The sequence below is a fragment of the Lissotriton helveticus genome, chromosome 1_1 (genome assembly GCF_964261635.1).
Source record: "Lissotriton helveticus chromosome 1_1, aLisHel1.1, whole genome shotgun sequence".
Taxonomy (NCBI): domain Eukaryota; kingdom Metazoa; phylum Chordata; class Amphibia; order Caudata; family Salamandridae; genus Lissotriton; species Lissotriton helveticus.
The window spans coordinates 471,963,663-471,991,608 of NC_136057.1; the positions used below are offsets into that span (position 1 = coordinate 471,963,663).

General features: G+C 44.0%; 1 protein-coding gene across 4 annotated transcripts in view; it reads left to right on the plus strand.

The window, feature by feature from the left end:
- PACSIN2 (protein kinase C and casein kinase substrate in neurons 2) overlaps window positions 1-25,684 on the plus strand; it is a 581,107-nt gene extending 555,423 nt beyond the window's left edge. For 3 of the 4 annotated variants that reach the window (XM_078673891.1, XM_078673889.1, XM_078673890.1), the window contains one exon: window positions 18,981-19,836. In XM_078673891.1, coding sequence (XP_078530017.1) covers window positions 18,981-19,093 — 113 coding nt within the window. In that variant the 3' untranslated portion in view covers window positions 19,094-19,836. Of the gene's footprint in view, window positions 1-18,980 lie in introns of all 4 variants that reach the window. The other variant, XM_078673888.1, reaches the window with a different exon arrangement.
- Window positions 25,685-27,946: the final 2,262 nt, after the last annotated feature.

Here is a 27,946-nt window from a genome sequence, read left to right on the forward strand (position 1 = left end):
CAATTAGTCCCAGGATCAGGGGAAGTCCGCCAAAAATCGAATGGACGAAATCTGGAAAAATACCCAGTATGGCTTTGAATGGTGTTAATGCCATCGAAAATACTGTCTTAAATACCTTTGAGACCCCAGTGGTATCAGAAATATTTAAGATTTCGCTCAGGATTTCCGCGAAATGTACGGAGGAATTAGTCGATAATAATGTATGTATCTCTGCAGTCGTCCTTGCGACTTGTAGATCATACGTTTCTTTTGATGACGTGAGCCTTGTAGGCGTCTGAAGAAGTACTGTTTTCATTCTGCTTAAAGTATCTATTCGAATAGAAGTAATTTTCAAACTGGGCCATGCCCTTGCCTCCCTGTCTGGAAAGGAGCTGGGGAACAAAGAACGTCCACAGCACTTGACCTTCGCAGTCGTAGTGACTAGATAAGGAGTCCCGGGCATAAGACTACAACATTTGCGGTCTACAATAAGAATGTAACTCCCATTATAGAGTCTTTGAAAGAATGGTTCTATTTCAGTTGCAGGTGCGCCTTGCTGGTGACATGAAAGGTTGTATGAATTCCCTTCACAGGCTCCATGCAAACTAATTCCGTTACACAGAAGCGTGCCGCTTAGTGACATAGCACAATTGTTGCCACTAAGAAACACTTTCTGTCCTTTATTACTGACACATGCATGTGAATAGGGCAGGTTCCAAGTTGTTTTAAGGTACCCCTTCCCCAATTTCTCGTACATGCCAGCCTGTATATATTTTTGGCAGTATTGAAACCTGAAGGTTGAGATTGGAATATTTATGATTCCGTGGATTATCCATTCACTGACAGGTCGTTCTGACATTGTCATTGGTAATCTTTCTAGTTTTTCAATGCTCAAGATTGTATAATCAGCACCCTTTTGCGCCATACCGATTTGTCTATCAGTAAGGTTAAAGATTTGGAATAGTGACGTTGTGTTGATTAAACGCCAAGGCACATAGCCTGAACGCAGATTTTGTAACGTCCAGCCAAGCTGTACAATAGAACGCAATTGTGACTGACCATGTTGTAATAACAGTAAGTCTTGCGATAATATATCGATTGCTGAAGACACAATGCTGTCTAATGAAAAAATTCTGGAGGACAGAGTCATTAACCCATTGTCCACTACAGAAAGTGATTTTTCCAAATTAATACGGTCAATTTCCCGTATTCTCTCTGCTGTTTCAATTTGATTAACCTTCCAGGCCTCATTGTATGCTGCATATACAGAGGCTGCTGTGAAACGCTTGTGACGCTGTTTGCGTGGTCCCATTATGAAATCACGCAAGTCAGCACCATCAGTAAGTAAAGTTAGGTGTTGCTTAATTTCAGGCAGTGTGGAAGTTTGTAGCCACTGAAGGCATAATTTGCCCACACTGTAGGTTGTTATTATCCCTGGGTGATGTCTTTGGGGATATCTAGGGTCTGGCCTGGTCATTTTGAACCCCTGTGTTTTATTCAGGAATCTGTCTTGACAGTTATTTGTATCTGTGGGCCAGATTAACCATTGTTTCCAATCAGGATGTGTTCTGTTTTGGTTTAATATATGGTTTACGTCTATCTCTTCATCCGTATCAGAGCTATTGCTAAACATTGTTGGCTTTGGAATAGACGGCTTATTTAAATCTTTGATTTTGGCTAGGCCAAGACAGGTGGTTTGTTGAACAGTGTCATTTAAAAATATCATTTGTTCTGGGATCATGCAAGCTCTAAACAAAGCTTCTAAACCCTGTACTTGCCATTCTTTTGTACCCCAAACACTTTTCAAATCAACATTTTTGTCCCAATAATCAAATCCAAAAGTATTAATTTCTTCGAAGAATGAATCTGAATATATCAACTTTGTGTTGGTTATCATGGTTTTCATCCCTGTCTTGTTTGACAATTTAAAATAAAATGTTTCAGCATTACTTGTGTTAAAACCTGAAAAATATGAATATTTGTCGTAAACGGTTCTTGAGCTCCCTTTTGGAGGTGTTGCACAATGTTCCCATTGATTATATTTTAAAACATTTCTAGGTTGTGCAGATTTATGTAAAAAATGGTTACCATAGTGGTTATAGCAATACATACTATCATAATTTGTAGAACCTTGCAAATAATCATGTTTTGTAAATTTAGCAGACATTACTAAGTCAGACATCATGTTATTAATGCTTTCGAAGTCCCAATCATCAGCAAATGAGTTTGGTTTTGCAAAGTCACTCAAGGAGATCTTGATTTGGTGTGGATATTTCAGGATCTCGACCGGACCATAAATTTCATAGTCAGTGTTGTCCCAGGCTACCCCACCAGGTATAGGATTGGCTGTGAAGTTGGCTGAAGAAAGTTCTCTTTTCTCGAAGTGTGAAGATGTGTGTGGTTTGAGGACCAAGTTAATGTTCTGACTTGCTGTGTCCATTTTAGCATATTTTCCCTCAATGAAGCGTCCCAAAGTTAATACCATGATGAGCCAAAGTATGAGGATAAATGCACCAAAACCCACCCAAAATTCAATCCATGGAGAAATCAGATATGTTTCTTTCAGTTGGTTCAAAAGTTCCTTAGCTTTGTCTTTAAAGGATTTTGATGATGGCTGTGTCTTTGATTCACTGAGGCTTTCAGAGGAATCATCGAAGTTGATGAAGTAGCCGGATGCAGTTCTGTCAATTGTTCCAATTGCTTCAGGATTTTTGTTTCTTGAATTGTCACCTGGTACTTCATTATAGATTGGTGTGTCTCTGCTAAATGTTTCTATTTGGGTTTTCAGAGGTCTGAGTTCTATTGCATTGTTGCATAGTCCTTGTTGTTCTTCTGTAGGCGTTTCGAATGTGATGAGCCTCTTTATTAGGACCTCTGTACTGGTAGCAAACCTTGGTGTTCTGCTACTTATTGGGAGTCCACTTGGCCTACTGTTTGTTATCGGCCACATGTTGTGGTTTTACCAGGTCGATGGATACAACTCGGTTCTCCTTTTTACCAGCAAGTGGCGGTAGTACAACTGATCTTGTCCCGTTGACAGACAAGACAGGAACTGCTTTTCTGTAAGAAGGCCCAAATTCCTTCTTTACCGCGATCTTCTCCCTGACTAGATCCCCGACTTTTGGAATCCAGACAGGTCTTGCTGGGACAGGTGGTGATTCTTCAGTGGTTGTTGGCTGTTGTTTCAACTGTATGTTGCTCAGGTCTTTTCTTGTTTTGTTTAAGTCTTGCAAAATAGCCAAACGGTCTTTGACATCAAAGCTTTTTTCTTTAACCACTGAAGTCTGACTGTCGAGGTCAGAGATAATCATTCTAGTTCCAAATAATAATTCGTACGGACTGAATCCCTTCAGAGAATTTCTTGGCAAGTTATTTAGACTACGTTGGACACTTATTAGATGTTTGACCCACCCAGCTCCCGAACCTAATTTCCTTTCCGCTATAGATTGCTTTATGCCTTGGTTTTTTCTTTACACCATCCCGTACCCTCAGGAAGGAAGTGAGAAGATTCCCGCTGGACTGTGCTCATTCGGCCATGTTTCCCCCCAGGCTGGTGGGCTTGAGTGAAAACAATGGTCGAACGTAGCATGCTCTTAGCGTATATGCCATTTAGACTCGCAAATCTTTGTATAACAGTCCGGACGTCAGCCGAGTGCTGGTGATCTACATTATAAGTGGGAACTAGCCTGTATATGTTAATCGCAAGCCCTGCTTTTTATTGGTCATATTATCTGCCTTGATACGACGAGGTATTAAACTGTTTCTCTCCCCACTGCGATCTCTGTTGCAGTTTGGGCAGTTTTTTACAAACATGGTGTGATGCAGGCTCATGCCTGGCCACCAGTACCGTGATTGTAATTCTTCCAGAGAATCTTTCAGTTTGAGGTGTCCAAGACCCTCACCCATGTGTGCGTCTGCGATTAACAAGCTTCTCCTGTCCATGTTTGGAATCACTCTATCCCCCACTCCAGGGATTCGAGCAAAAGGGACGGAGTTTGCATCGGTTATGTATGTATAATTGAGTGGATAGTTGATCGGTAACGCTGAGCAGTCGCCTTTTGATGACGTTTTTACTGCCAGCACTGTTTCACCGTCAATGTTTTTTAATGTACGCTTTTTTCGAACTACGGGAGCCGATTTAGTGGCTGCCGCTGCGGCTGTTTCAGCCAATGAATTCCCTACAACGTGAACGCCATCACGCTGATGACTCAGTGAGTGTGTCACGTGAGTCCTTGGTAGTTCTTTTTGTAAAAGAGCTATTTGTTCCCAGAGCAATTTCTGCTTTATTGGTGCATCTGTGTCATCTTTGTAACCGTTCTGAATCCATGTCTGCAAATCCTTGTTATATGATTTGATGCAGTAATATGAATCTGACACTATAAGTGTCGGGAATTCGCGATCCGCATTATCTAGCGCCATTTTCAATGCTATTATTTCAGTTTGTTGTTCTGAATTAGTTTCTACTGAGTGTGATTTTGTTAATAGAGGTTTTAGTTTACCTCCGCGCCACACTTCTTTTGTAATCTCACATGTGGGGTTGTATGCTTGTTCTCCCCAAACGGGGGGTTGAGCATGTCCGTCTGTATAGATTACACAGGCGTAATGTCGTAGAGGCAGAATGTCGATTGGCAGAGGATACGTCTTTTCATATTTTAGATTTTTTAATTCTTCTAGTTCTGGATCAAAGTAGTAGTATACTTTGTCCGTTGTGATTGAATTCACCCATTGTATCCATTCCGGATTCAATGTTGTTGTTGGTAAATTACATGGTGTTGTTAATGCCTCAAAGGCTGATTCTGCTGTTCTGACTGTGATATGTCTACCGTCAGCTATGTCTTTTTCTCTAGCTATTGCGGTTTGAACTGCACGAATGATTTTTTCTGTATTACTGAATTTCTGTTCAGCTTCTGTGTACAAGTGTGATTTGAATGCAATTGGTACCTTTTCTCCCTCATTAGAGGTTAGGTATGTGAATCCGCATCTCCCTGGGATGACTCGAATCACAAGATTGCGTGTGTTATCACGTGTTTCTAATTTTGTTTTAATTAGCATGTCTGTTTGTAAGGATCTCAAAATTTCTGTGTGTGTTTGAGTCCAATTGGATCTTTTAAAGTCTGGTTTAATTAGATCATAAAGGGGTTTGACCCTTTCTGCGTAATTTGCAATGTATGTTCTTCCGAAATTTAGGAAGCCTAGAATTGACTGTAGGTTTTTTAGTGTTTTAGGAGCTTGGATTACGGCACATTTCTCTAGGAAATTGTCTGCCAGGCTTTTACCTTCACTTGATAACTCATATCCTAAGAATAGGACTGTCAGATGGGCAATTCTGGATTTTTTAAAGTTGAATTTGTAACCCTCTGCTGCGAACCCAAGTATTATGGTGTTCACTCTTTTCAAGTGAGTATCCAAGTCATCGTCTGTTAAGTAAATGTCATCGACATAAGATAATGCTTCATCATCATATAGTTGCAGTAATTCTGTTACTCTCGCTGAGAATACCCCCGGGCTGTTCTTGTACCCCTGGGCTAACCGACAGAATTGCTTTTGAGTGCCATTTACTGAGAATGCAGTTAAATATCTGCTCTCTGGTGCTATGTTTTGACAAAAGAATCCATTGGAGATGTCCAAGGTTGTTTTGTATTTTTTGCGCACTATGTTATTCATTAGTGCAGCACTGTGTGAGTTTTGCACTGCAAAGGTTTTGCAACATGTGTTAAGGTGTCGGTAATCCAAAACTAGACGATATGAATTGTCTGGTTTGGAGACCGGAAACAAAGGATTGTTCATTTGTGAGGTGCAAGTTTCAATCACCCCCTGGTATTCTAGCTGATCTAGTATTTCATTTACCTGTTTTTTAGTTTCTTGCTTAATTGGGTACTGCCTTTGTACAGTAGGTTGTGATTTTAACTGGATTTTGTGAGGAGGAGAATCCTCATCCCATCCTACATGATTTTTATATAAAGCAGGTGCTAAGGCCACTGCCCACTTTCTAGCAAGTGTGTATTTTTTATGAATCGGGATTTGATTCGAGAAGGCAGGCATAATTACTTCTTCGCCATGAGGGCACTCCCTGACAAACTCTGGTGGCCAGTCTTTTTCAGCTAGAAGGATGTCATAACCCTTGGAGAGGTTATCCCAAAATAGTCCCCTAATTTTCCTAGTCTTATCTCCCTCTATACGTAATGTTATCTCGTATATCTTGTGGGGTTTGCTAACTCTGGTGTCTGCAGTTTCCACTTGAAGATATTCATTCGTGTCCACTGTCTCCAGATGATTCATAAGGACTTTGCGAGCTATGCTCACTTCTGCTGCGCTGTCTAGCATTGTCTGAGCCCACTCTCCGTTTTTCAGTTGTGTCCTCAGTATTCTCGGCATTGTTAACTACCTTGATACTGGCTACCTTCTTTTTTGGAAATTGTAATTTCTTTTTTAGCTGAGCAGGTTCCTTGTCTTTGGACTTGGCGTGCTCTTCTCTTTGTTCTGATCGTCCTCTTCTTTCCGATTTCTGCGAGGAAGTCTGAAAAGATTGAGAGGGATGTGTATCAATGTCTTGATATCTATCAGGTTTTTTAATATTATCCCTATTTCTAAGGTTATATCTTTTCCCAGAGGGGTCACTCTGGGGTGACCTGTGTCTCTGGTTCGGAGATTTCTCCCTTCGCCTAGGAGACCTTCCTCGGGACTGGAATTTCTTTTCTTTTGGATTGGATTGTTTGTTTCCATCCCAGTTCTTTTTTGGTGAATTATTATTAAAAAATATTTTTTCTGGACTTTCAGTCAGTTGCGGTTTTACTGGTATTCCACCTAAACGGTCTCTACCTAGTTCTTCATAGGATTTTTCTATGATTCTGGCAATTTCAGCTGGTTGGTCTGCTATATCTGTCTCTTTTAACCTCTGGCGGATCGCCACGTTTGCTGCTTCACCTTTTATATTGGCTAATAATATAGCCGAGACCTGCTTGAAGTCTTTCAGTAATTTCATACCAAGAGTTAAAGCTGGTTCTGGACCGTATTCATCTTGAATTTGTTTTTAGCACATCTGGTATTACCGAAATGGATGGAACACCGTGCGTTTTTGTGTAGATTGAAGCAAAGACTGTACCCCAAGTGTCACAGTCATCTATGTGTGGTGCGATTCCCATTGGGAGACATATAGTCAGAATCCTGTGTTTTTCTAGCGGGGTGGTGTCAGGAAACACCGCCTCTATTTGGGTGATTTTCTGTGCCAACCAGAATGGTATCTGTTCCCGTTTAGCCGGAACTTTACCTAGGCAGGATTGGATGTTCTGTGGTGTGATTTTATTTGTGTTCCCCTGGTGAGGGGTCAGCTGTGGAAGTTTAATCGCTGGCTGAATTGTTGAAGTCCGCATTACATACTGGACTAATTGTCTATGAATTTTTAGTAATTGTTTTAGCTGTATTAACAGCTCTCCTGTAGACATTCCTTCGATGTCTGGGTGTGGTGTGTATCCGGCTAAGACCGGCCACGTTGCTCCTGGTCTACCTAAAGGACCGAGCCTGGTGATGTGATTATTATGTATTAGGGCGCCATCAAATAAGAGCAAATGCTCTTGGAATTTGAGTGGTACTTCCACCTCCTCGAAAGGAGTGTAAATGTCGGGTGGAACCTCTATTTTGTAATAGTGGAAGTACTTTGTTACAGCATTTGCTGCTGGAAAATGTATCCATGTATAGTATACCTCTGTCTGCCGATATTCGTGTGCCTCAATTACGAATATGACTGTGCCACCTCTAGGTGTCAGTCCATTTTCTATAAGTTTTAAGGTTATAGATTTCCTTTTGGCGACCGGGATGAGTATTATATCCCCGTCCGCATCTAGTGCTGCAGTATCAGCTGCTGCTATTTCAGCTGCTAATCTAACTGCCTCTCTTTCATCATCACTGTCTCCCATTTTACCGACAGGATGGTATTATGTTTGTTTGCAGATCAGGTTTCTTATGGAACAAAGATTAGATGCACAATATTTTGGAACAGTGTATCCTTCAACGTTGACTAAACCAAGAACCTTACATAGGAGTTCCCTCCTGCGAGGTTTTGGAGGATATTACCTTTCACCCACTCCAGACGTCTTTGGAGTATTTGGGAAAAGGGGTCTGAGTGAGAAAGCACGACTGAGTTACTCTAAATGTCTTACGTTAGTTTTATCGCCCTTTCCAAACGCGTTGGGCGCCATGTAGTGTAGTTCCTATCTTCCCAATAGGCTCTGCGCATTGGAATAATACCTACAGCAGTAAAGGCCTAGGCCAGACGTTAACTAGGTCTACTACTGTCGATACTAGACTTAAGTTTTGGGTTTGCCAGCGTAGCTCAGAGTTCGCTAAAAACTTTCTCGAATGTTCAGGAAAGAATTAACTCCCCTGATTAGACAAGAAGGGATTTAGTTTCTGACAACCATAGAACATGACAACTTTGCTCTCCCCTAATCAAGAGTGTATCTCCAGAGTCGTGTGAGCACAAGGCAATTATTTTACTCAGTCAGTAAGTGCATTCTTAGTCTCATCAGATTGTAGAGAAAAGGAAGAGACGGGCGTGTTCAATAAAAAGGTGTTATTTATTGATCAGTCTCTTTTCTCGTACAAGAGAAATGGATCGATATTATTGCAATACTTATAGTTAAGTAAAGTGCATACATTAAAAGCAATAATATAAAATAATACTGTAAAAACATTGATATGGTTTCTGAGCCATATGATGTTTAAAATGATTAAAATATATTTACATACACATATACATTTGACTAAACGTACTCAACTGGTGTTTCTAAATACGCCTACCCCGTGTACCTGACCTAAGTCTAATGCGTGGGCGGGAATAGAAAGTTACAGTTTAAGTTAAGTTTGTTTTTGCCAAGTGATTAACTAAAGAATTCTCTGTGAGGGGTTATTCAGGTCTGTACCTGGAAGTTAGGATGAATGAGGAATGGTATCTCTTTCTCTGCTCTCGATATTCCAGGCCGCCTGCGAGGGCTGCCCGAAAGCGCCGGTGCTGGGTCTCTCGGCAGGAGATAGCAGCGCGTCTCTCAGCGCGTCAGGAAGGCGGGGCTGCTGCCAGCGGGGTCTGCTCTGCTTCTGGCTTCGGCAAGTATGGCTGCTCCGTCTCGTCACCACGCGTGTGTTTGCATAGGGCAAGATCGGCAATATTTATACCTTAAAGGTGCCGAGATTGACGTAAGGATGGACATAGATACGTCAATAAAGATGTCATACGACTTGCTCGTTAGCACATTCTTTTACTGAAGTTCTCTGTGAAATCAAAACAATGGCCGCACGGATTTTCCAGGTTGTCATAGGTTTGATTTGTTATGAGAACGTCGTATGCCTTATCAGGGGCTGGAGGAATGTCGCTTGTCTAATTAGATCTCAAGCGTTATGACCTAATCAGATAACACGTTCCTGTGCCGTAGTGTGACTGCGTCAGATAACGGTATCTGCATCATGGGGGCTTTTCTTGCCTCATGGGCTGACTGTTAGTTAACTTGATAGTTAGTTTAACCAGAATAGGGTCAGGAATAGGGGGATTGATTCAGAACCTATAGGAATACATGACAATTTGTTCTAGTGTAGCATTCAAATGCAGCTGTGAGAAAGGTGACCAGTCAACCTTTGCAAAGGGCCCTCCTCTTCGCAGCAGCACAAGTCACACTTTTTTAGTAACTTTTGATCTGTTTGAGCTACAGTTTTTTTTAGCTAAAATCGTCTGATTATGCAGCAGATGATGTATTATGTGGCATATATGGCAGAGCTATAATTATATGGAAAACATTTTCAAACAAGGATATTTTACCATTCATGCTTCAACTGCTTCTATGGAAAAAGGGAGGAGAAATGCTGATGACAGAAACTGCCTGGCTCGAAGACAAACTTCACTTTGCACCAGTGCAGCACCACCTCCTCACCAACTCAGCATCAGCGCAGCACCAGTCAGCGCCACTCAGCACTACTTCCACATCACTCAGCAGCAGCACCGTAACATCACCTGAGCATCACTCAGCACCACCTCAACATCACTCAGCACCAGCTCTGCACCAGTGCAGCACCACCTCACTACCAGCGCTGTTTGTGGTCGACTACCAACACTGCTCCATAACAAAACATAAAATCTAGAACAGGCAGGAAGAATTTGCCAGCATTGCAAGAACAAAAAGACATTTTTTATGTAGATTCTTTTTACAATAGGGTCATTTAGCTTTACATAGCAGCTTCTTGGTTATATATAAAACAACAAAAATGCTTACAACACTTTATTGTAACTTTTTAACATGCTGCACAGCTCCCTCACTCTACACCATAGCTTAAAAATATTAGCAAAGCCAATAGCTCTGGCTAAACACGTATAAGGTCCCAAATCGAGACCTACTGAATATGCCAGTGCTTGTTGTCTTTGCAGCCAGTTCCTAAGAGGCAGCTTCATTTGTTCGTCCTAGCAGCCGTTTAGATAAACCCAAGTAAGTACTTTGCAAAATGCTATCTAGCTGCAAAAATGATTGGCCTTTGGAGCTCTTGGGACAGGACAAAAACACTGGGACTGGTAGTAGTTAGAACTGCTGCAATCTAAAGCTACTCTAACCCATGACTCACTGGAGGCTCTCACTCTGTACAATTAACAAATGTTCCTCACTTTAAATCCTGCAAATACACTCCATCACAAACTTTGTCTCCAAAAAGAATAAAAAAATCCTGAGGCTTTTTAGCATCATGACATCCACCATGTACAAAGCTAGTTATATGTCACATCCCCGCACCCTCTCTCTTTAAAAACCTCTCTTCCCCTTGTTTAAATGGCATTAGTCACCCCCGTTATCACAAAACAGACTTTAATTTTGATGTACAAGTAGATTTCCACTGTGTCCAAACTGCAATTTCTGGGTGAGCTCAGAGTACATTCTCAACCACGTTTGAACTGTGTCAATGCACTTTTATGCACTTTGAGTGTGTCCTGCCTGCCCACGCTGGGCTCCCAAACGTCCTCAGTGGCTTATTTCCTACCAACGAATGTGTCAGGTTACCTGCAGTAAACTTACATGCAACATCGTGGATAACATCCTATTAGTGATAAAACAAAGATTATATCTGAAAGAAACAGGTTAGTGTTAAATTCCTTACCTTAGAATATCCCCAGGCGTCAGACTGGATCCAGAAAGTTTTGCGTAGCAGTACCCCTGCGCATCGGTAGGTGTCGTCTGCGGCTCCACGTCCGTCGGTGGCGGCGTGTTCGCCGGAATGACGTCGTCGGAGTACTTAGACGCCGCCCCCGCGCGCTGACGTCAGTTCTTATTTTTTCCGCTCCAGCAAGCGCAGATCTGGGAAGAGCAGTTCTCCTTAGTCACTTTTTGACTAACTTTTTTGATCTATTTTGGATCTTCTCGAGTCATTATCGACTCTGGTGCAGGTAGAGATGCCCAGATTCAAGCCCTGTGACGACTGTAGCCGACAGATGTCGGTTACCGACCCCCACCGTCGGTACCTTTATTGCCTCTGGGCCGACCATGATGACAAGTCGTGCCCCGACTGCCGGGCCTTGACGTCGAAAGCTAGACGGGAGCGGTCCCGTAAGCGACTCGAGATCCGGCAGTCGGCCCTGCGCCGCTCGAGGTCCCGGTCCAGGAGGAGGTCGAGGGACCGGTCGCGGGGCTGGCAGCTTCGGCCCCGGCGCCGTCGGGTGCTCCGGGTTCGGCGACTTCGGTCCCGACGCCGCAGGGCTCCGCAGGATCCAGGACTGGATCCGTGTCGACGCCGGTCGACCTTACGACCCCTCCGCCGGCGTCGTCCTTGGGTGGCGTCGTCCCCGGTCCGGATCCGGAGTCGGACCGGTGCCGTCTTCGACGCCGATAGGTGAGCCCTTCACCAACGATCCGGCTCCATCATTTTTTCCTGACCTTCAGGAGATGAAGAACAAGGGGGATTGGAAGGGATCTGAGGACCCTCTGGCAATGCAGTGCCAGTTGAGTCAGGACTGGACGAACTTGGGGAGGCCAGTGGTCTGGACACTTCGCCCGACACTGGTTTTGTCTCCCCTCCTAACGTGGCTACAGAGGAGGGGGCTGCGTACAGTGTTGACTCGGGCAGACAAGGCTTTGGCTCTTGAGCTTTCAGTCGCGGCCGTGAGGACTAACCTCCTCACTGAGGTACTCAAATTACAGGCAAGCTCCTCGGAGCCTCTCCTGCCGTTCAACGAGGCCCTCACTGACGTTGGGCACCTGGTCCAAGCCCTCCACAGGCCTCCCTGTGGATCGGAACGTGGCCCGACGCCACCGCCCGGCTCCGGGCGACCCCAGTTTCCTGTCAGTTCACCCCACCCCTGAGAGCCTTGTGATCCAGGTCTCTACTTCCCAGACCGCATTCCCGACCGCCCCTCCGGATCTGGAATCCAAAAGGTACGACCAGTTTGGTAAGAAGCTGTTCTCCTCACTGAGTTTGGGGTTGCGGTCGGTCAACACCGCCTGCCTTTTGGGCGGTTATTCTCACTCTTTGTGGGATACGGTTGCGGAAGTGCTGTAGCAGTGCCCGGCGGAGGTCCAGGGAAAGCTAACCCAGGCCCTCGCGGAGGGAAGGGATGCAGCACGATATTCCATTCGGTGTGGACTGGATACCATGGACTCGCTAGGCAGGGCGATTACAACGATGGTGGCGGTTCGCCGCCTGGCTAAGGTCCGCCAACTTTTCGGGCGATGTCCAAGCATCCCTTATGGACATGCCCTTTGATGGCTGTCTCCTTTTTGGCGACAAGGCGGACAGCGCGCTGGAACGTTTTAAGGACTACAGGGCTACGGCCAAGTCCTTAGGCCTCGGCCAACGCCTTGGCCTCCCTTTCGTGGCCAAGGAAGGGGCGCCCCCTCACGTCCAGCTAGCCACGGGCTGCAAAACCCACCTCAACGCGGTTGCGGACGTGGCGGTGCCGGGGGACACAGGCAAGGCCAGTCCACACCCGCCCCCGCAGCATCTGCCTCAAAATTCTCCGAGTTTTCAGGCCCATTCGACGCCAGTGGGAGGCAGTGTTCGCCATCACCTCCTCCACTGGTGCTGCAACACATCGGACAGGTGGATGCTGCAAATCGTCCGAAGGGGCTACTCCCTCCCCTTCGATGCGACCCCTCCACCCATGCCACCGCAGTACCACCACATGTCAGGGGATCACTTGCAACTTCTGCAGGAGGAAGTTACGTCCTCTTGGCCAAGGGGGCTGTCGAGTGTGTTCCTGGGCCAGAAGTAGGACGTGGTTGCTATTCCCAATACTTTCTGGTACCCAAGAAGGGCAAAGGGGGCCTACGCTCCATCTTGGATCTATGGAGCGTCAACGGCTTCCTTCGGAAGGAGAAGTTCAAGATGCTGACTTTGGCTCAGGTCCTAGCTGCCCTGGATCCAGAAGACTGGATAGTAGCGTTGGACTTGCAGGACACATATTTCCACATCCCTGGCCCACTGGCGATACCTGCGGTTCACTGTAGGCCACAAGCACTTTGTTTACCATGCTCCCCTTCGCCCTTACCAGTGCCCCACGGGTGTTCACGAAAGCGATGGCGGTGGTCGCGTTCATCTGCGCAGATTAGGGGTTTCAGTCTTCCCCCTATCTCGACGACTGGTTGTTAAAGGCGGCTCGCCCCAAACAGTCGTCTCCCACCTCCAGACTATGGCCGACCTCCTACACTCGCTGGGGTTCTCCATCAACGTGCCAAAGTCCTTCTCAGAAGCTCCTCTTCATCGGAGCGGTTCTGGACTCAGCGCAGTTTCGGATTTATCCTGCCGAACAGCAGGTTCAGGATATTCAGGCTCTGATTCCGATCTTTCAGCCTTTATCCCAAGTCTCGGTCAGGTTGACGCTGCGGCTCCTGGGGCTGATGGCCTCCTGCATCCTTCTGGTGCATCACGCCTGGTGGCGGGTCTGCAGTGGGACCTGAAGTTTCAGTGGGCACAGCATCAGGGCAACCGTCCGACTACGTCCGGATCTCGGAGGGCACTGCAAACCAGTTGCAGTGGTGGCTCACGAACCACGATTGGGTCAGCGGTAGATCTCTCTCCCTTTCCCACCCGGAGAACGTATTGGTGACAGATGCGTCCCTCCTGGGTTGGGGGGGCCATATGGGAGAGAGGGAGATCAGAGGAGAGGGAGATCAGAGAACTCTGGTCTCCGGCGGAGTCCCGGCTCCACATCAATCCGGCTTGCACTTAAAGCATTCCTTCCCTCTGTCCGGGGAAGTGTAGTGCAGGTGTTCACAGACAACACCACCGCCATGTGGTACTGCAACAAACAGGGCGGGGTGGGCTCGTGGACCCTTTGTCAGGAGGCTCTGCGCCGCTGGACATGGCTGGAACACCAGGGCGTCACGAACTCCGCCGCTGGTGCATGATGGATCACGAATGGCGTCTGAAATCAGACGTGGCGCAAGGCCTCTTTCGGCAGTGGGGAGAGCTAGATCTATTCGCCACCGAAGAGAACACGCAATGTCATCAGTTCTGCGCTTTGGAATTGCCAAGGCGGCACTCGCTCTGAGACGCTTTTCATCGCAAGTGGAGCTGCAGTATGTTGTACGCCTTTCTGCCTATACCACTTCTGTCCAGAGTGCTGAAGAAGATCAGGCGCGACCGGGCCCAAGTCATTCTTGTGGCTCCGGACTGGGCACGAAGATACTGGTATCCCGAGCTACTCCGCATGTCAGTAGATCCTCTGATTTGTCTGCCTTTCAAGAGGACCTTCTGTCGCAGCAGCGGGGGACGGTCCTCCACCCAAACCTGTCCAGCCTCCACCTCCATGCGTGGAGATTTAGCGGCAGCAGTTGATGCCATTTGACTTGCCTCCTGAAGTCTGTGATGTGATTCTGGCAGCCAGGCGTCCCTCCACAAAATCTGTATACGCCTGCAGGTGGAACAAATTTGTGGCATGGTGCACAGCAAAGGCTGTGGATCCTCTCTCTGCCCCCCTTTCAGATGTTCTCCTCTTCCTGATTTCTCTTGCCCAGCAGGGATCTGCTCTGGGCACTCTTAAGGGCTACCTCTCTGCCATTTCTGCCTTCTTGAGGCTTCCTGATCAGCCTTCTCTGTTTGAGGCATGTGGGCTGCTGAATTCATATCTGTGCATAGATCGCCGCCTAGTGTTGGGTCCGGATGATTGCACTTTGGCTGGATCTTTGAATATGTCAGGCGCATGTTTAAGTACCCATTTTAACATGGGAAGTGTCCTGACATGTTTTTCAGAGGTAGGAAAGATGTTAAATAAAAAGACCTCTTCGATGGGGTCAGTGTGCATGTCCACATGCCCTATCTATTAATTGATTGAAAAGAATGGTGTCGTCAGTAGGCGACGGTTTTGTAGGGTATGTGGAGGTGTCTGGGATGCGCTGTGGATCATATGGATCGTTTTGTTCATCCCATGGGTTGTCTTGTGCATCAGGATCTTGTGCATCAGGATCTTGTGGCTCATCAAAATTGCCATGAGGATCTACTCCCATGTTCTCTTCCTCATCATACTGTGAATGTGTAGGAGAGTAAGGCACAAAGGCATATTAGGATAGAAAGGAGGAGGAGTAAAAGGTCTTGAGGGAGATGTCCCAAAGTCTTTTTTCTTTGGAGGAACAGGAGAAGGAGTGTCCGTGTCCAATGGTCTTTTTTTCGATGATAAACTGTAAGCTTTCCTGTTGCAGGGTCTATATACAGTTTAGACTGTTGCTCACTCACAGGATCAGGATGAAAGAGTTCTTCCTCAACTGTCCGTGGCCTTGGCGCAGATGTTTTTGGCTTAGTGACTAGTCCGTGACTTTTTGGCTCGAGAGCCTTAGGTCGTGGAGCTTTTTCTGGATTGACTGTTGATTTAGGGTCGGAGACCTTTTTCGGTTTGACAACTTTGTCCTTGTCGACGTTCTTTGGTAGTTTAACAGTCTCTTTTGGTCCGGCGACCTTCTGTGGGTCGACAACCTGTTTTGGATCGATGTTTTTGCTCGAGTCGACGCCCTTTTTTTGTGGCGACGGGCTTTTTCTTCGGGTCCAGTATCTTCTTTGGATTGACGACCTTCTGTGGCTCAGAGCTCTTTTTCGGCTCTACAGGCTTCGGCTCGATAACTTTCTTGGGTTGGCCGACCTTCTTTTGTTCGAGAACCTTCTTCGGTTCAACGGTTTTTGGTTCGATAACTGTCTTTGGGTCGACGACCTTCGGTTTGACAACCTTTTTCGGGTCGACAACCTTTTTGGGGAGAGTGTTACTCGGGCCAGGTGTACCAGAAGACTTAGTCTTTGGCTTCGGAGCCGAGCCGGAAAGCGGGGCTTCTGAAGAAAGGTGTCGATCTCGGCTAAGGCCTTTAGGCGATGCGTTGACCGGAGCCTTTTCTTTTGGGATAAGCGGGGTCGGGGCGGAGTACTCACTTTTTGCCCCGGCGTGATCTGGTCGTCGGAGTCCGACTGGTCCTCAATGGTGAAGATTTCTAGATCCGAGTCCGCTGCTTCAAGGAGGTCGTGTTCGTCCTTGAAGATGTTCTCGGGTTCCGGTGCCTGCCGCTGCATCTCTTGCCTAGCGGCTCGTCGATTCCGGAAGGTTTTCTTCAAACGGAATTGGGCACACGCTGGGTAAGTTTGCTCGTTGTGGTCCGACGGCAAACACCTGTTGCATACTGTATGTTTGTCAGTACGCGGGAATTTTGCGTGGCATTGTGGGCACCTTTTGAACGGGCTTCTTTCTATCGAAAGTCCCAACGGCCCGCGTCGACGACCGGATCGAAATGGAAAGTTTGATCGAGTCAAGGAGTACCGAACGAGAACAATACCGTCGAGGTAGGAGGCTTTTTGGCCTTAGAAAGTAGGTTAGTTTCGATTCCGAAGTTGGAGTATAGGAATAACATCCGAACTCAATGGCGGAAAAAAACAATCTGAGGATGGAGAAGATGCCCATGCGCACTGTAGTCCAGGGGAGGAGTCACCTATCTCGTGATACTTCGAAGACTCTTCCAGGACAACAAAGTGCAATCATCCGGACCCAACACTAGGCGGCGATCTATGCACAGGTATGAATGTCAGCAGCCCTACATGCCTAGAACAGATGCATACTGGTAAGTAGCATATTCCTTTCAAGTCCCCTATTGTTAATAGGTTCATGAAGGGCATCACGCACATGTTCCCTACTGTTCCTTTCCTGATGCCTCAGTGGGACTTGAACCTTGTTCTTACATTTCTGATGTGCGCTCCTTTCGAGCCACTTCACAACTGCCCTCTTCGTCTTCTTACTCTTAAGACTGCATTCCTGGTTGCCATCACCTCTGCCAGGAGAGTGAGTGAGCTCTAGGCTCTTTCTTCTAAGCCTCCTTTCGGACAAAGTTGTTTAAAAAACTTGTTGTTCACTCCTGCCCAAAGTTGTTACGGCCTTTCACATCGGGCAGTCCATCACCTTGCCCACCTTCTATCCGCATCCTCATCCTTCTAAGGAGGAAGAGAGGCTCCACCGTCTGGACCCAAAACGTGCGATCTCCTTCTACCTAGATCGCACACGCCAGTTCCGGGTGGACGACCATCTCTGTGTTGGTTACGTGGGCGCGAAGAGGGGAGGGCGGTGCACAAACGGACCATCTCTCGTTGGGTCGTGTTGTGCATCAAGGTCTGCTAAATCCTTGGCCCTGTTGGGCTGAGGGCCCATTCCACTCGGGCCACGGCAGCTACTACTGCCCTGGGTCGGGGAGTCCCGTTGCAGGACATTTGTCAGGCAGCTACGTGGGCCTCGCTGCACACGTTTGCTAGACACTACTGTCTGGACAGCGAAGTCCGGAGAGATGGCTTTTTCGGCCTTTCCGTTCTCCAGGACTTTCTGGTGTGATCTTGGTCCGCAGACCCACCACCGGGGTTGGTATTGCTGGGTACCTATTCTAAGGTAAGGAATCTAACACTAACCTGTTTCTTTCAGATGCACAAGTTACTTACCTTCGGTAACGATATATCTGTAAGAAACAGTAGTTAGTGTTAGATTCCTTACCGCCCCACCCATCCTCCCCGTTCTGCAGACCGATATCTAGGCTTAAGGTATTTCCCTTTGAGGGCCTTAGTTTTATGGCACCAGTGTCGGTCTCTGGCATGGCTCTGCGTTCCTGGCGCGGAAAGCTATGTACAAGAACTGACGTCAGCGCGCGAGGGCGGCGTCTAAGTACTCCGACGTCATTCCGGCGACCACGATGCCGACGACGGATGCGGAGCCGCAGACAACGCCTACCGAAGCGTAGGGGTACTGCTACGCAAGACTTTCCGGATCCAGTCTGACGCCTGGGGATATTCTAAGGTAAGGAATCTAACACTAACTACTGTTTCTTACAGATATATCGTTACCGAAGGTAAGTAACTTGTGCATCAAAGAACCTCAATTGTCAGGTGGACCTTATTCCTAATAGATCGCTTTCAGTGTGTGGATATGTTAGACCAGTTGTTAACTAAATAAAACATAACTTTTATTTGTAAAGCACGCGTGTTCCATAACTCAATGCTACTCCTTTTATCGACCTCAGAAGGAAAAAAGGTTGAATGGACCTACTGGGATTGGAACCTGTGACAATGTCTCCAAACACCGGCCCCTATAGTGGATGCATTAGTTCACTGAGCCACCAGATCCAGCTAATACATTTGTGGAACTATTTTATGACTTTTCAAGGCTCTTCTCGTCCAGCTTCTAACCATCACTTACTTATGGTAATCCACTCCAGTACTACGTTGAAGACACTAAACTCTGATCAAAAAGAACCGCGTAATTGCCTCTGTCTGTATAGCTTTCACTGAATTCATCCGATTTCAGTCTAAACTAAACCTAGGGCAGTATTCTTCATCATGTGATCTGCTGTGCATTTTCACAATTGTTACCACATTCGACCAAAGGTTCCAGCCTACACCTGCCTACTGAATTTCCAACAAAACATTGCTAGTTTGTTTATGGTATTGAGACTTGTAATTTGTGCTTCATATTTGTTGGACTCAAAACAGAGAAACTGTGAGCATGCCACCAATGTGCATTTTGTTTTTCACAGGAGAGGAGCTACTGAAAATTGAGGATGAAGATGAGCAAGGCTGGTGCAAAGGACGGTTGGCTAGCGGGCAAGTTGGATTGTACCCAGCAAATTATGTGGAACCCATTCAGTGACCCAGAAAGAACTGACTCAATGTGTGCTACAATACTGTGGTTCTAATACGGTTCAGTGGGCTGGAGATGCAGGGTGTATAGTGTACATATTTCTTTTAAGATCGCGCAATTATGGCTTTTGTCAACGCTCTGTCGGGACTCAGTGGACGGCTTGGTAGCACCAGATCATTTGGATTCAAGTTTGTGGCTTCTTCACAGCACAGATCCCATTTGGTGATGATGTACAGGACCTCTGAATTCTCTGCTTGTTGTTTCCATCATAGAATGTTCACCTCCTTTAGGATTTTTCTTATTGTTTGTTCTATTAGCACACTGTTGCATTCTTGGATTGTGCCTTGCATTGAACTCTGTTTAATTACATGTCATCTTTAAGCAACTTTTGTTAATATTGAACTTTGAATTGTTATAAGTGCCATTATTGCTTTTGTTTATGTCTATCTAATTTGAAATATTCTCTGTGTCACTGTCATTTAAAAGCTGGAACTTGAAAATGTATGCCAAAAGCATTTTTCTCTGGATGATTATTTTTATGTACCATTTCTTTTGTTTTAATATGGCTCTTTCTTGATAAGCAACCCTGCAGTATTTCTACAATGTTTTGCTGGTATAGTTCTTCCATTCATGTGGCATGGTTGTTATAAGGGTTCATAAATAGTGTTTTATTTAATTGAGATTGTCTGTTACGAAAGATCATTTCAGCAAACAAGAACACCTACAATATATTGCATTGGTTTTATAGTCAATTCTGCTTTTGCCCAATTTGTTTTACTTTAAACACAATTCTTCTGGATGTATCACTGGCAAAATCCTCCTCCCAGAATGACTGCAAACCGCCAAATATTATTTATTGCTTTAAATCTGGTCTTTATTATTTACACAGCAAAGGATGTCTTGACAGTGATGTAAATGCTGCTGTACAGTTCCCATCCTTCAGACTAATGGTAATTCCTACAATAGGATTAAGAGTACGTTTTTACACCCCACAAGAGAAAACATAAAGCACTGGCACATACTTTGCCTCTCCACCTAATACCAATATCAATCCTCCTAGCTCGTATATGATCACTTCCTGGGATTTGCCCCTTCACAACAGACTTTACAATTCTAGACCAGCAGTTTTTATCCTCTACTTATAATTCCACAAACAGGCATCTAGGGTCCCTTTTGGGGCAGTGGCTCTGGCAACTTCGGGGAAAGAAGGAACCCCATGCAAAATTATGATGAACTATCTTGAGGGATCACCTTAATTGAAACTGAGATTAAAGACGAATTGGCACATAAGTACCTGCAAGGAATGCGGATCTGTGATAAGCGATAGACGCAGCCCCTAGCCCACTGTTGTAAGTCCCCCATGCCTTCCCAGTTGCCCTCTATCGAGTGCCTGTCAATTCTCCTACAGCTTCTTCAGTCTAAAATGTTGAACTCTGTAAACCCAAGTCTGACCTAGAGAATGGGATGCCCCTTTTACTCGTATGTGCTGTTGAGTATTTCAGTCCTTCAGGCACTTCCACAGGCTCCACCTAGAACTTAACTGCAAGCTTCTTCACCACCCCATGCACATCAAGCGTCTAAGTACATTTATTCCATTCACTAAGTCACATTGATGGGAGTACATTTGCGTAACTCCATTCTCAGGTTAGGACCTTTGTCCCATAAGGTGCTCTTCTTCAAAGAACCTGAGTCTGTCCTTTCTTATCTGTGTCAGACTGGCAGTTAGGGCTGCTTCTCCCCACTTCTAGGCTTAGTCATTGAGACATATGCCGGAGTGCTTGGGCTGCTTATCTACTGACCACCATTTATGCCATAATGCATAATGCCTTAAACTGCTGAAGCCTTCACCTGCATGGAAGGAGTTCTTATCACTGTCCTATTTGGAAGATCAGTCCAAGTTCCCTCTACGCTGATGCGTGATGGATATATTGAACATGGGGACAAAAATATAGTTCCTCAATGGAGGTTGCCAAGAAAGTAGACGTGCTTTTGTTGAAGAGCATTATTGTGATTTTTCACATGAACCAGAAAGCCTTCTTTGAGCTTTCTTTTCAGATTTACTTCAGATTTGGAGAAGGCTCGCACACTCTTGAAATAAGAACAGCCTACGGGTTCTAAATTAATTTGATGGTCAAAACGTCGAATCCGATGTTTCTCTTGCGTTGATGCATAAACTTGTGGAAAAACGCTTCAGAAGTTTCCTTTGGTACACTGGGTTTGCATTCTGTAGTATAATTTAGTCTTAGGGCCACCTTCTCCTCAGCTGTAGGGCAGAAGTAATGCACATAATAACAAGGCTGAAGCAGTGTCAGTGGTGTTTTTCAGTATTACAAAAACAATGGTTCTTGTGGACAATGATACATAACTGCATGTAGCAAATTCAAACCAGAGAGCAGAATGTCAAAAGGAGAAAATGTTATACACAAAACAATGACGAATCCAATTTTGTTGTATACAATGAATAATTGAAAAATTGAAAGTGCTCAGTGTCTCAAAAAGTAATGTGACACAATACAGTATGTATAGGGTTTCTAAAATATACATCAACGACCATTCACAAATGAACAGTGTCCTACAAAGGCCACCTTTGGGATTCAAAGAGGCCAGAAATGGTTTGTTATAGCACAAGTTGATGGCGTTTTGGCCCCGTAAAGGGTTGGGGGAGAAGGGGGGGTTTATCAGGACCTTAAAATAAGGGACATCTGGAGACGTGTACACCATACAAAGTCAAGATTTCTAGGGGAGTGTTACTCATGTAGGGCCCAGCTGGGCACCTAGTGAGGGTGGGAAGGGGAAGACCAGTGAGGCAGAAATACATATCTCAAATGTAGGATTCCAAACCGGTGCGCGCTTCAGAGGCAACTGTTACAAGGAGTATGGTTCAATTAAAGTGTGCATTGAGAGCATGTAATGGTAGGAGACTGGGGCCTCTGGCAGAGTCGGCCTTGCTGTACTGTGCGGACCGGAGATGATGATCTATCCTCAACAAAGAATGATAATAGTGGACTGCCGAAGTCGGCCTCACAGCGCCAATGATTACTTCGGCACCGTGAGGCTGACTCTGGATTAAGAATAATGGAGGTAGAAGGGTAAATGCCCCAGTGTTATAGAAGGGCCCACAACAACCTAAACAAGGTGATATGTTGTATCTGTATAAAAAAATAGAATTGGGTCAAGAATTTCACCACACGATCTATCACCACCCATTCAGTGCTTTTATAGTGAGCCAGTCGATGGCACATGCTAATTGAGTATGGCTTGTAATAGATGCACTGTTGGGGAGGGGTGTGCATGGGCTTTTTTCAAATTGTGTACTGTGAATGTTTGAAGAGCTCCCTCACCCTTAGAGGAGAAGTTGTGTGTGCAGAGTCCTGTACTAAAATCAAAACACTTTCTGTATGGGCATTCACATCTCTGTTAAGTACACGATGTCAGAAGACCAGGAACACAGATTATTTTAAGTCTAGACTTGATAGTCTGTAAATTCACATGATGGCTTTGAATTTCTCTAGTGATCATGTTATTCCTCTACTCTATCCATTTAGCCACTGTCTCCTATAGATATAAGGTAGATACTATGTGTTTATCCTTTTCCCGAGTTGAATGGAGGTAGGACTAGCACCTGTATGCTCCAGATTGTTTTCTTGAGTGAAACTAGTGATCTCCTGCTTGGGAACAAGGCAAGGGGCTGGTGCAGGGAAGAGGGACCAGTACAGCTTGTGGGGGAACTAGGATGGGGAAATATTAGAGCCCTTGGTAACAATAAACTCACCCCATGGATCACAACATAATCACTGCTACACCCCTTAAGTACTTAAAAAGAGAATCAGTAATCAACGACTAATGAAATAGTTCAACTTGTCTGGAATAAAATAGGTTATGATTTATTAACGTTCTGTTCTGGATTTCTGAACTCTGCTAAATGAAGGTACTCATAAGTCGTACTGTTCCATCCATTGGTATCCATTCTTACTGATATATTCCAGTAAGACTGTACATCCCTCCGGGTTTGTGGAATGGGCACAGGTTGTGTATGCTGTAGACTGTATGTTAAAGAAAATTGTTCGGATTTGAGCCCCAGGGACCAATCATGAGGGTGGAAAGCTACTGGGTGCCTCAGTACGTGTTTAGAGTAAATCCCAATTCAAGGGGTAAACTACTGTTGTCTGCTGAATTAGTATTACAAATTGTTTAATGAAACAATCCGTTTTTTCCCAAAAAATCGTTCACCAGGCAAAACCTGGTGACCTAATACAGATCCCTGTTGTTTTCTATTCTGTAAAACAACTCATTATAGTGTGGCAGTACTGCATACTTTAATTACCATGACCCATGGTATTATCAGATGTTGTATTACCACATTTATTTTCACACAAAACTTGGGATGAGAGAAAGAGGGTGGGCGAGAGAGACCAGGAGGTCATGAATCTTTCATTCTATCTAAAAGCGTTGAATGTAGCAAAACACGTGGAGATTCATGACGTATTTCTGATTTTAGTGGCCAAAGAATGATGGGAGTACAAAATATGCTCAGTGCGGCCGGATCTAGGACAGTCTTTCAGGATCTCCATGTATGATATACTCATGCACAATGAATCTAAGTTGAACTCATTTACACAAGGAGTGCCTGTAGTGAAAATATTCAGGGTTTCAGATACCTCTGCTTTGGATTCTTCTGCAGATTGCTCTGGACACTAAATACCACTCTACTGAACTGGCCCTTCCTTAGCATATAGTTAATACCTTTGTGCCTTCTTTCTATACATATGAGGGATACAACGATTTGTCTTTGCCATGCCTCAAGGAGGATACCGTGTTCGAACTACTGGTTGAATCTGACCTCAGTGTAAACATTGCCCGATGTTGTGTAGATAGTTGTAATTGGCACATGTTAATCTGTAAACTTTGTATGTTGATTTTGAGTTCAATGTTGCAATCACACAATAACCTGTATGTGTGCAAGCATGAAAACACAGACCAGTCACCCTTCAACATGAAATTGGGATGTTTGAAATAACACCAAGTAAACAGATTCCTCAGCCCTGTATATGGATGGTAATAGGCTACTCATGCCTCTATCAAGGGACAATAGAAAATGACCCTATTACTTGTCAATTTGTTCTCCCTTTGTGTATAGTGAGCCATGTTTTGCTGCTACTCCTCTTTTTCTTCAAGTACCATAGCGCATTCATTTTCACATGATTCATGATTTATAGGAACCCTGTTTTTCATATGTTCTCATGCAATGTGTTTGCGAAATGATTGCTGTATATTCTCCTCACCCAAAGCACCTCATCTCCATTTTCCGCATCACATTCTGCACCCATTTGTCTCCTAACATAAATGCGGGCCCATATAACTTGCTTGTTGCTGTGTTTTAAGGCCAGCAATGGACTCATAGCCTCCTCTCAACATGGGATAGACACAAACAAATTATTTTAATGGATTGAGTACAGAACAAGCCAGTAGGCCGTTCCACCACAAGTCAACTATGAGAAGGCCCTTCTGGCCGCCAGCTGATGAAATATTTTTGTGCTCTTAAATTATTGTTAAATCAGTGGACTGTATTCTGTAATAAGGGAATGCGGCTGAAACACAGTGGCTCGCAGACCAATGGGATTAAACCCAGATTCCTGCCTCCAACCTGATGTACCCCACTTTTATTTTTATTTGTTTACTTTTCTTTAGCAAGTTTGAGGGCGGCAATAGGACCTGGAACAAATGGTGGGATGGTACCTGCACTTGGGAGATTTTTAAGCAAGGGGAATTTGCCGTCCAGTTTATGCTGCTAGGAAGTATAAGACTAATAATTAACCAATCGCGTAGCCGTAAAAGGCCGCTTTAAATGCATGTATATCTACTGAGAAAGACATCCATATTCAGGCGCAAAATCGACAAAGCCTGTCTACTGTGGACCAAAGACTCCGCTTTGAATGCTATTACATTATAATCCTACGTAAGAATGCATACAAATTTTGTGTGATTCGGGTTACCAAAAATATTTTCATTGCATGATGGTATGACTAATTCCTTAACTGTCGTAGAGGACTTATGGAAAGCTTGTTGTCATTTTGTGGATTTTTAAAGCACAGCCCTCTTGGTTCTTCCAGGCCATCTTGCTTGAAATACCTTTTTGTACATGTCGTTCAAAGATAAGGTCTGTTGATAAAAAGCGTGCCGTAGATTGTAAATGTTTCAAAGTCACACCACCCCAGGGCTGTGGTAATGCTGAGAAACGTCAGGTTAAAGCTAATGTCTGCACTAAAGCACCACTGCAAATGTATTTTACTGATTTAAAAAGGTGACCTATTGTTTCCTTAATATATTTTAGAAACTAGCTGAAGGATAGAAATGATGGAAGGTTCAAAGTCTGCTAGTGTGCACTGGAAGCTGTTCCTCCACAAACTTCTCACTCAACCAAATAGTGTAATAGTACACACTTTCTGGTAGCAATTTTAGTCGAATTTTCGCCTTGTATAAATTATATTTTTATATTGCTCCGAATATAAATGCACAGCTAATTTATTGTTTTTTCAACCATTTGTTTTACAATCACTTCACATTTAAGATGAGAATAAATTAACAATTTTTTTGTAAAAATTGATTTGAGTTCCTCCAGTTTCTTATTTCCTCCACTTTACTGATATTTTTACTCTTATGCAATCCACCTTAACTATTTTTTTGTAAAAAGTATTGATTTGAACTGCTCCTCTTTTTCACATTTCCTCCGCTTTGCTGATATTTTTGTTCTTATGATGATCCACGGGACCCCCCCCCCCCTTTTTAACGTAGGAATGGTCCTTTTGCTATGTTATGAATAGTAAAGTAGTATATGATCTCAGGCTCACAGACTCTAATTTTTTCAGGTCTTTATTTGAGAAATGAATGAGCCTTTCCTTTTTTCATTTAGGGTTGCCTTGCTGCACAATTGCAGTCTAATAATATCTGACTTACTGGGGGGTGAGGGGATATATTGCCTTTCGCATACAACTATAATGGTGAGCTTTGGGATCATTGGTATGCAATTTCCACTCCTGTTTATGTACTATGGGTTTGGTATAAACAGCAAAATGTCCATGTCATGATTGAGCCTCTTGCATGTGATGTTGGGCTGTCCAATCAAAATGTTCTTTTTTTTTTTTTCTTTCTGTCTTTTTAAGCACCAGTAAACTTGATGAAAGGACATTTGTGGGGTTGCCAATAGTTCCAGTCTGATGGAGACCGTTGTTGATTCGAATTATTTTCTTGCTTCATTTGTTTGGTTTTTTGCTGTATTTCAGATATCGCCCATATGTACTGAAGTACCTTTTTGTTCCGACTACCATTCAATAAAAAATATAGCGCAGGCCACAAAGTTCAGTTTTGTGAATGCACATTATGTTTTCCAATCATCGGACAAGTTGTTTTCTTTGAAGAGATGAAATATCAAGAACTGTGCATGCACCAGAACAACGTTAAATGGAGATATGTCACAATAAACATCATATTTTTAGTGGCAAGTAAGATTAAGTGTAGGCATTTTTGTAAGTTATGAATTGTTCACTTTTACTGATATTAAGTGAATGGTGAAAATGTACAAATATACGGTTTCCTCAAGGAGTGTATCAAATTGCATTTGTTTGTATTTAATCTATTATCAAACAATTTGAAACTTAAACTCACTTTATAAAAGCAATAAATATAATGCTAACACATCTTTTGTCTTGCTTGTTTTGTTATTGTTCGTAGAACATCCGTGGAATGAAATGTAAAAGTGATGAATTGCCAGCAACCAACAGTTTCTTTTCCATTTGTAAAATGCGCATTTTTTCATGTTACCTATTTTTTGATCCGAATCGGTATTTGACAAATACTGTTTCTGCTTGGTTGTTATACACTATATTTGACATTAATTCCCTTATTATGAGTGGGCCTGTAAGTGGCTATATTTAGCCCACCCATCAGTTTCCGACACCAGGAGTACCTCTAATTTCAGAGGTGGGGAAAATCCAGCCCATTTCTCATTGGATGATGGTCAACTGAGGAATGAGGAATTACTAGGAGAATTGGTGATTATTACTTAATGCAAATTGTAATTTTTAATTTTGATTACAAAGTATAACGTTTCTCTCTTTTGTGTGTGTGTATATACTGGAGTATGCAATAGCAAGTTTGCAGTTAGATATAACTCAGACAGACCTTCCATACATGAAGCTTTCTTCGAATAATTTTTGAACTATTTAACGACTGCACAACATTTTCCACACTGTTAGCGAAACTGGTTCAAGTTCACACTGTCAATTTTCGTGCAAATCCATGCATGGGAAAGAAGTTCTCACAGTCCTCATTCAAGAGTCAAAAAAAAAGTTTTCTCTCCGTAACAGCAAAAAAAACACTGAACTTATTTACACCAAACTCAGCATGTATGTAAAACGTCACTTAAAGGGCGTTTTTTGAGATGGTGTAAATCCTTTTAGTAGTTTTTGAGATATTAGCATTTGAAAAATGCATCGGGTGGGCATTGAAGAATACAAAGTTACAGATAACTTGCTGATTCATTTATAGTTTGGTGCATGGGATACCTTATCAAAACGTGACAGATATCCCATCCACTATATTACAAATGGCATAGGCTGTAATAAACTTGTAATACGGGCAAGGTACATCTGCCACTTTTGAGAGGGAGTATCCAATCAACCACACTTTAAATAATGTCCATAGTCATTTAAACTTATGAGTTCTGTCAATCATATTTGAATTTTTAAGAAATGTGATAGGCTGATGAAGTGTTAAGATTATTCTTTATTTTCTCATCCTAAAGTTTCCAAAATGGTAAAAATTCTCAAGTTTCAGGCTGTGAAAAGAAAATCACAGAAAAGGGGA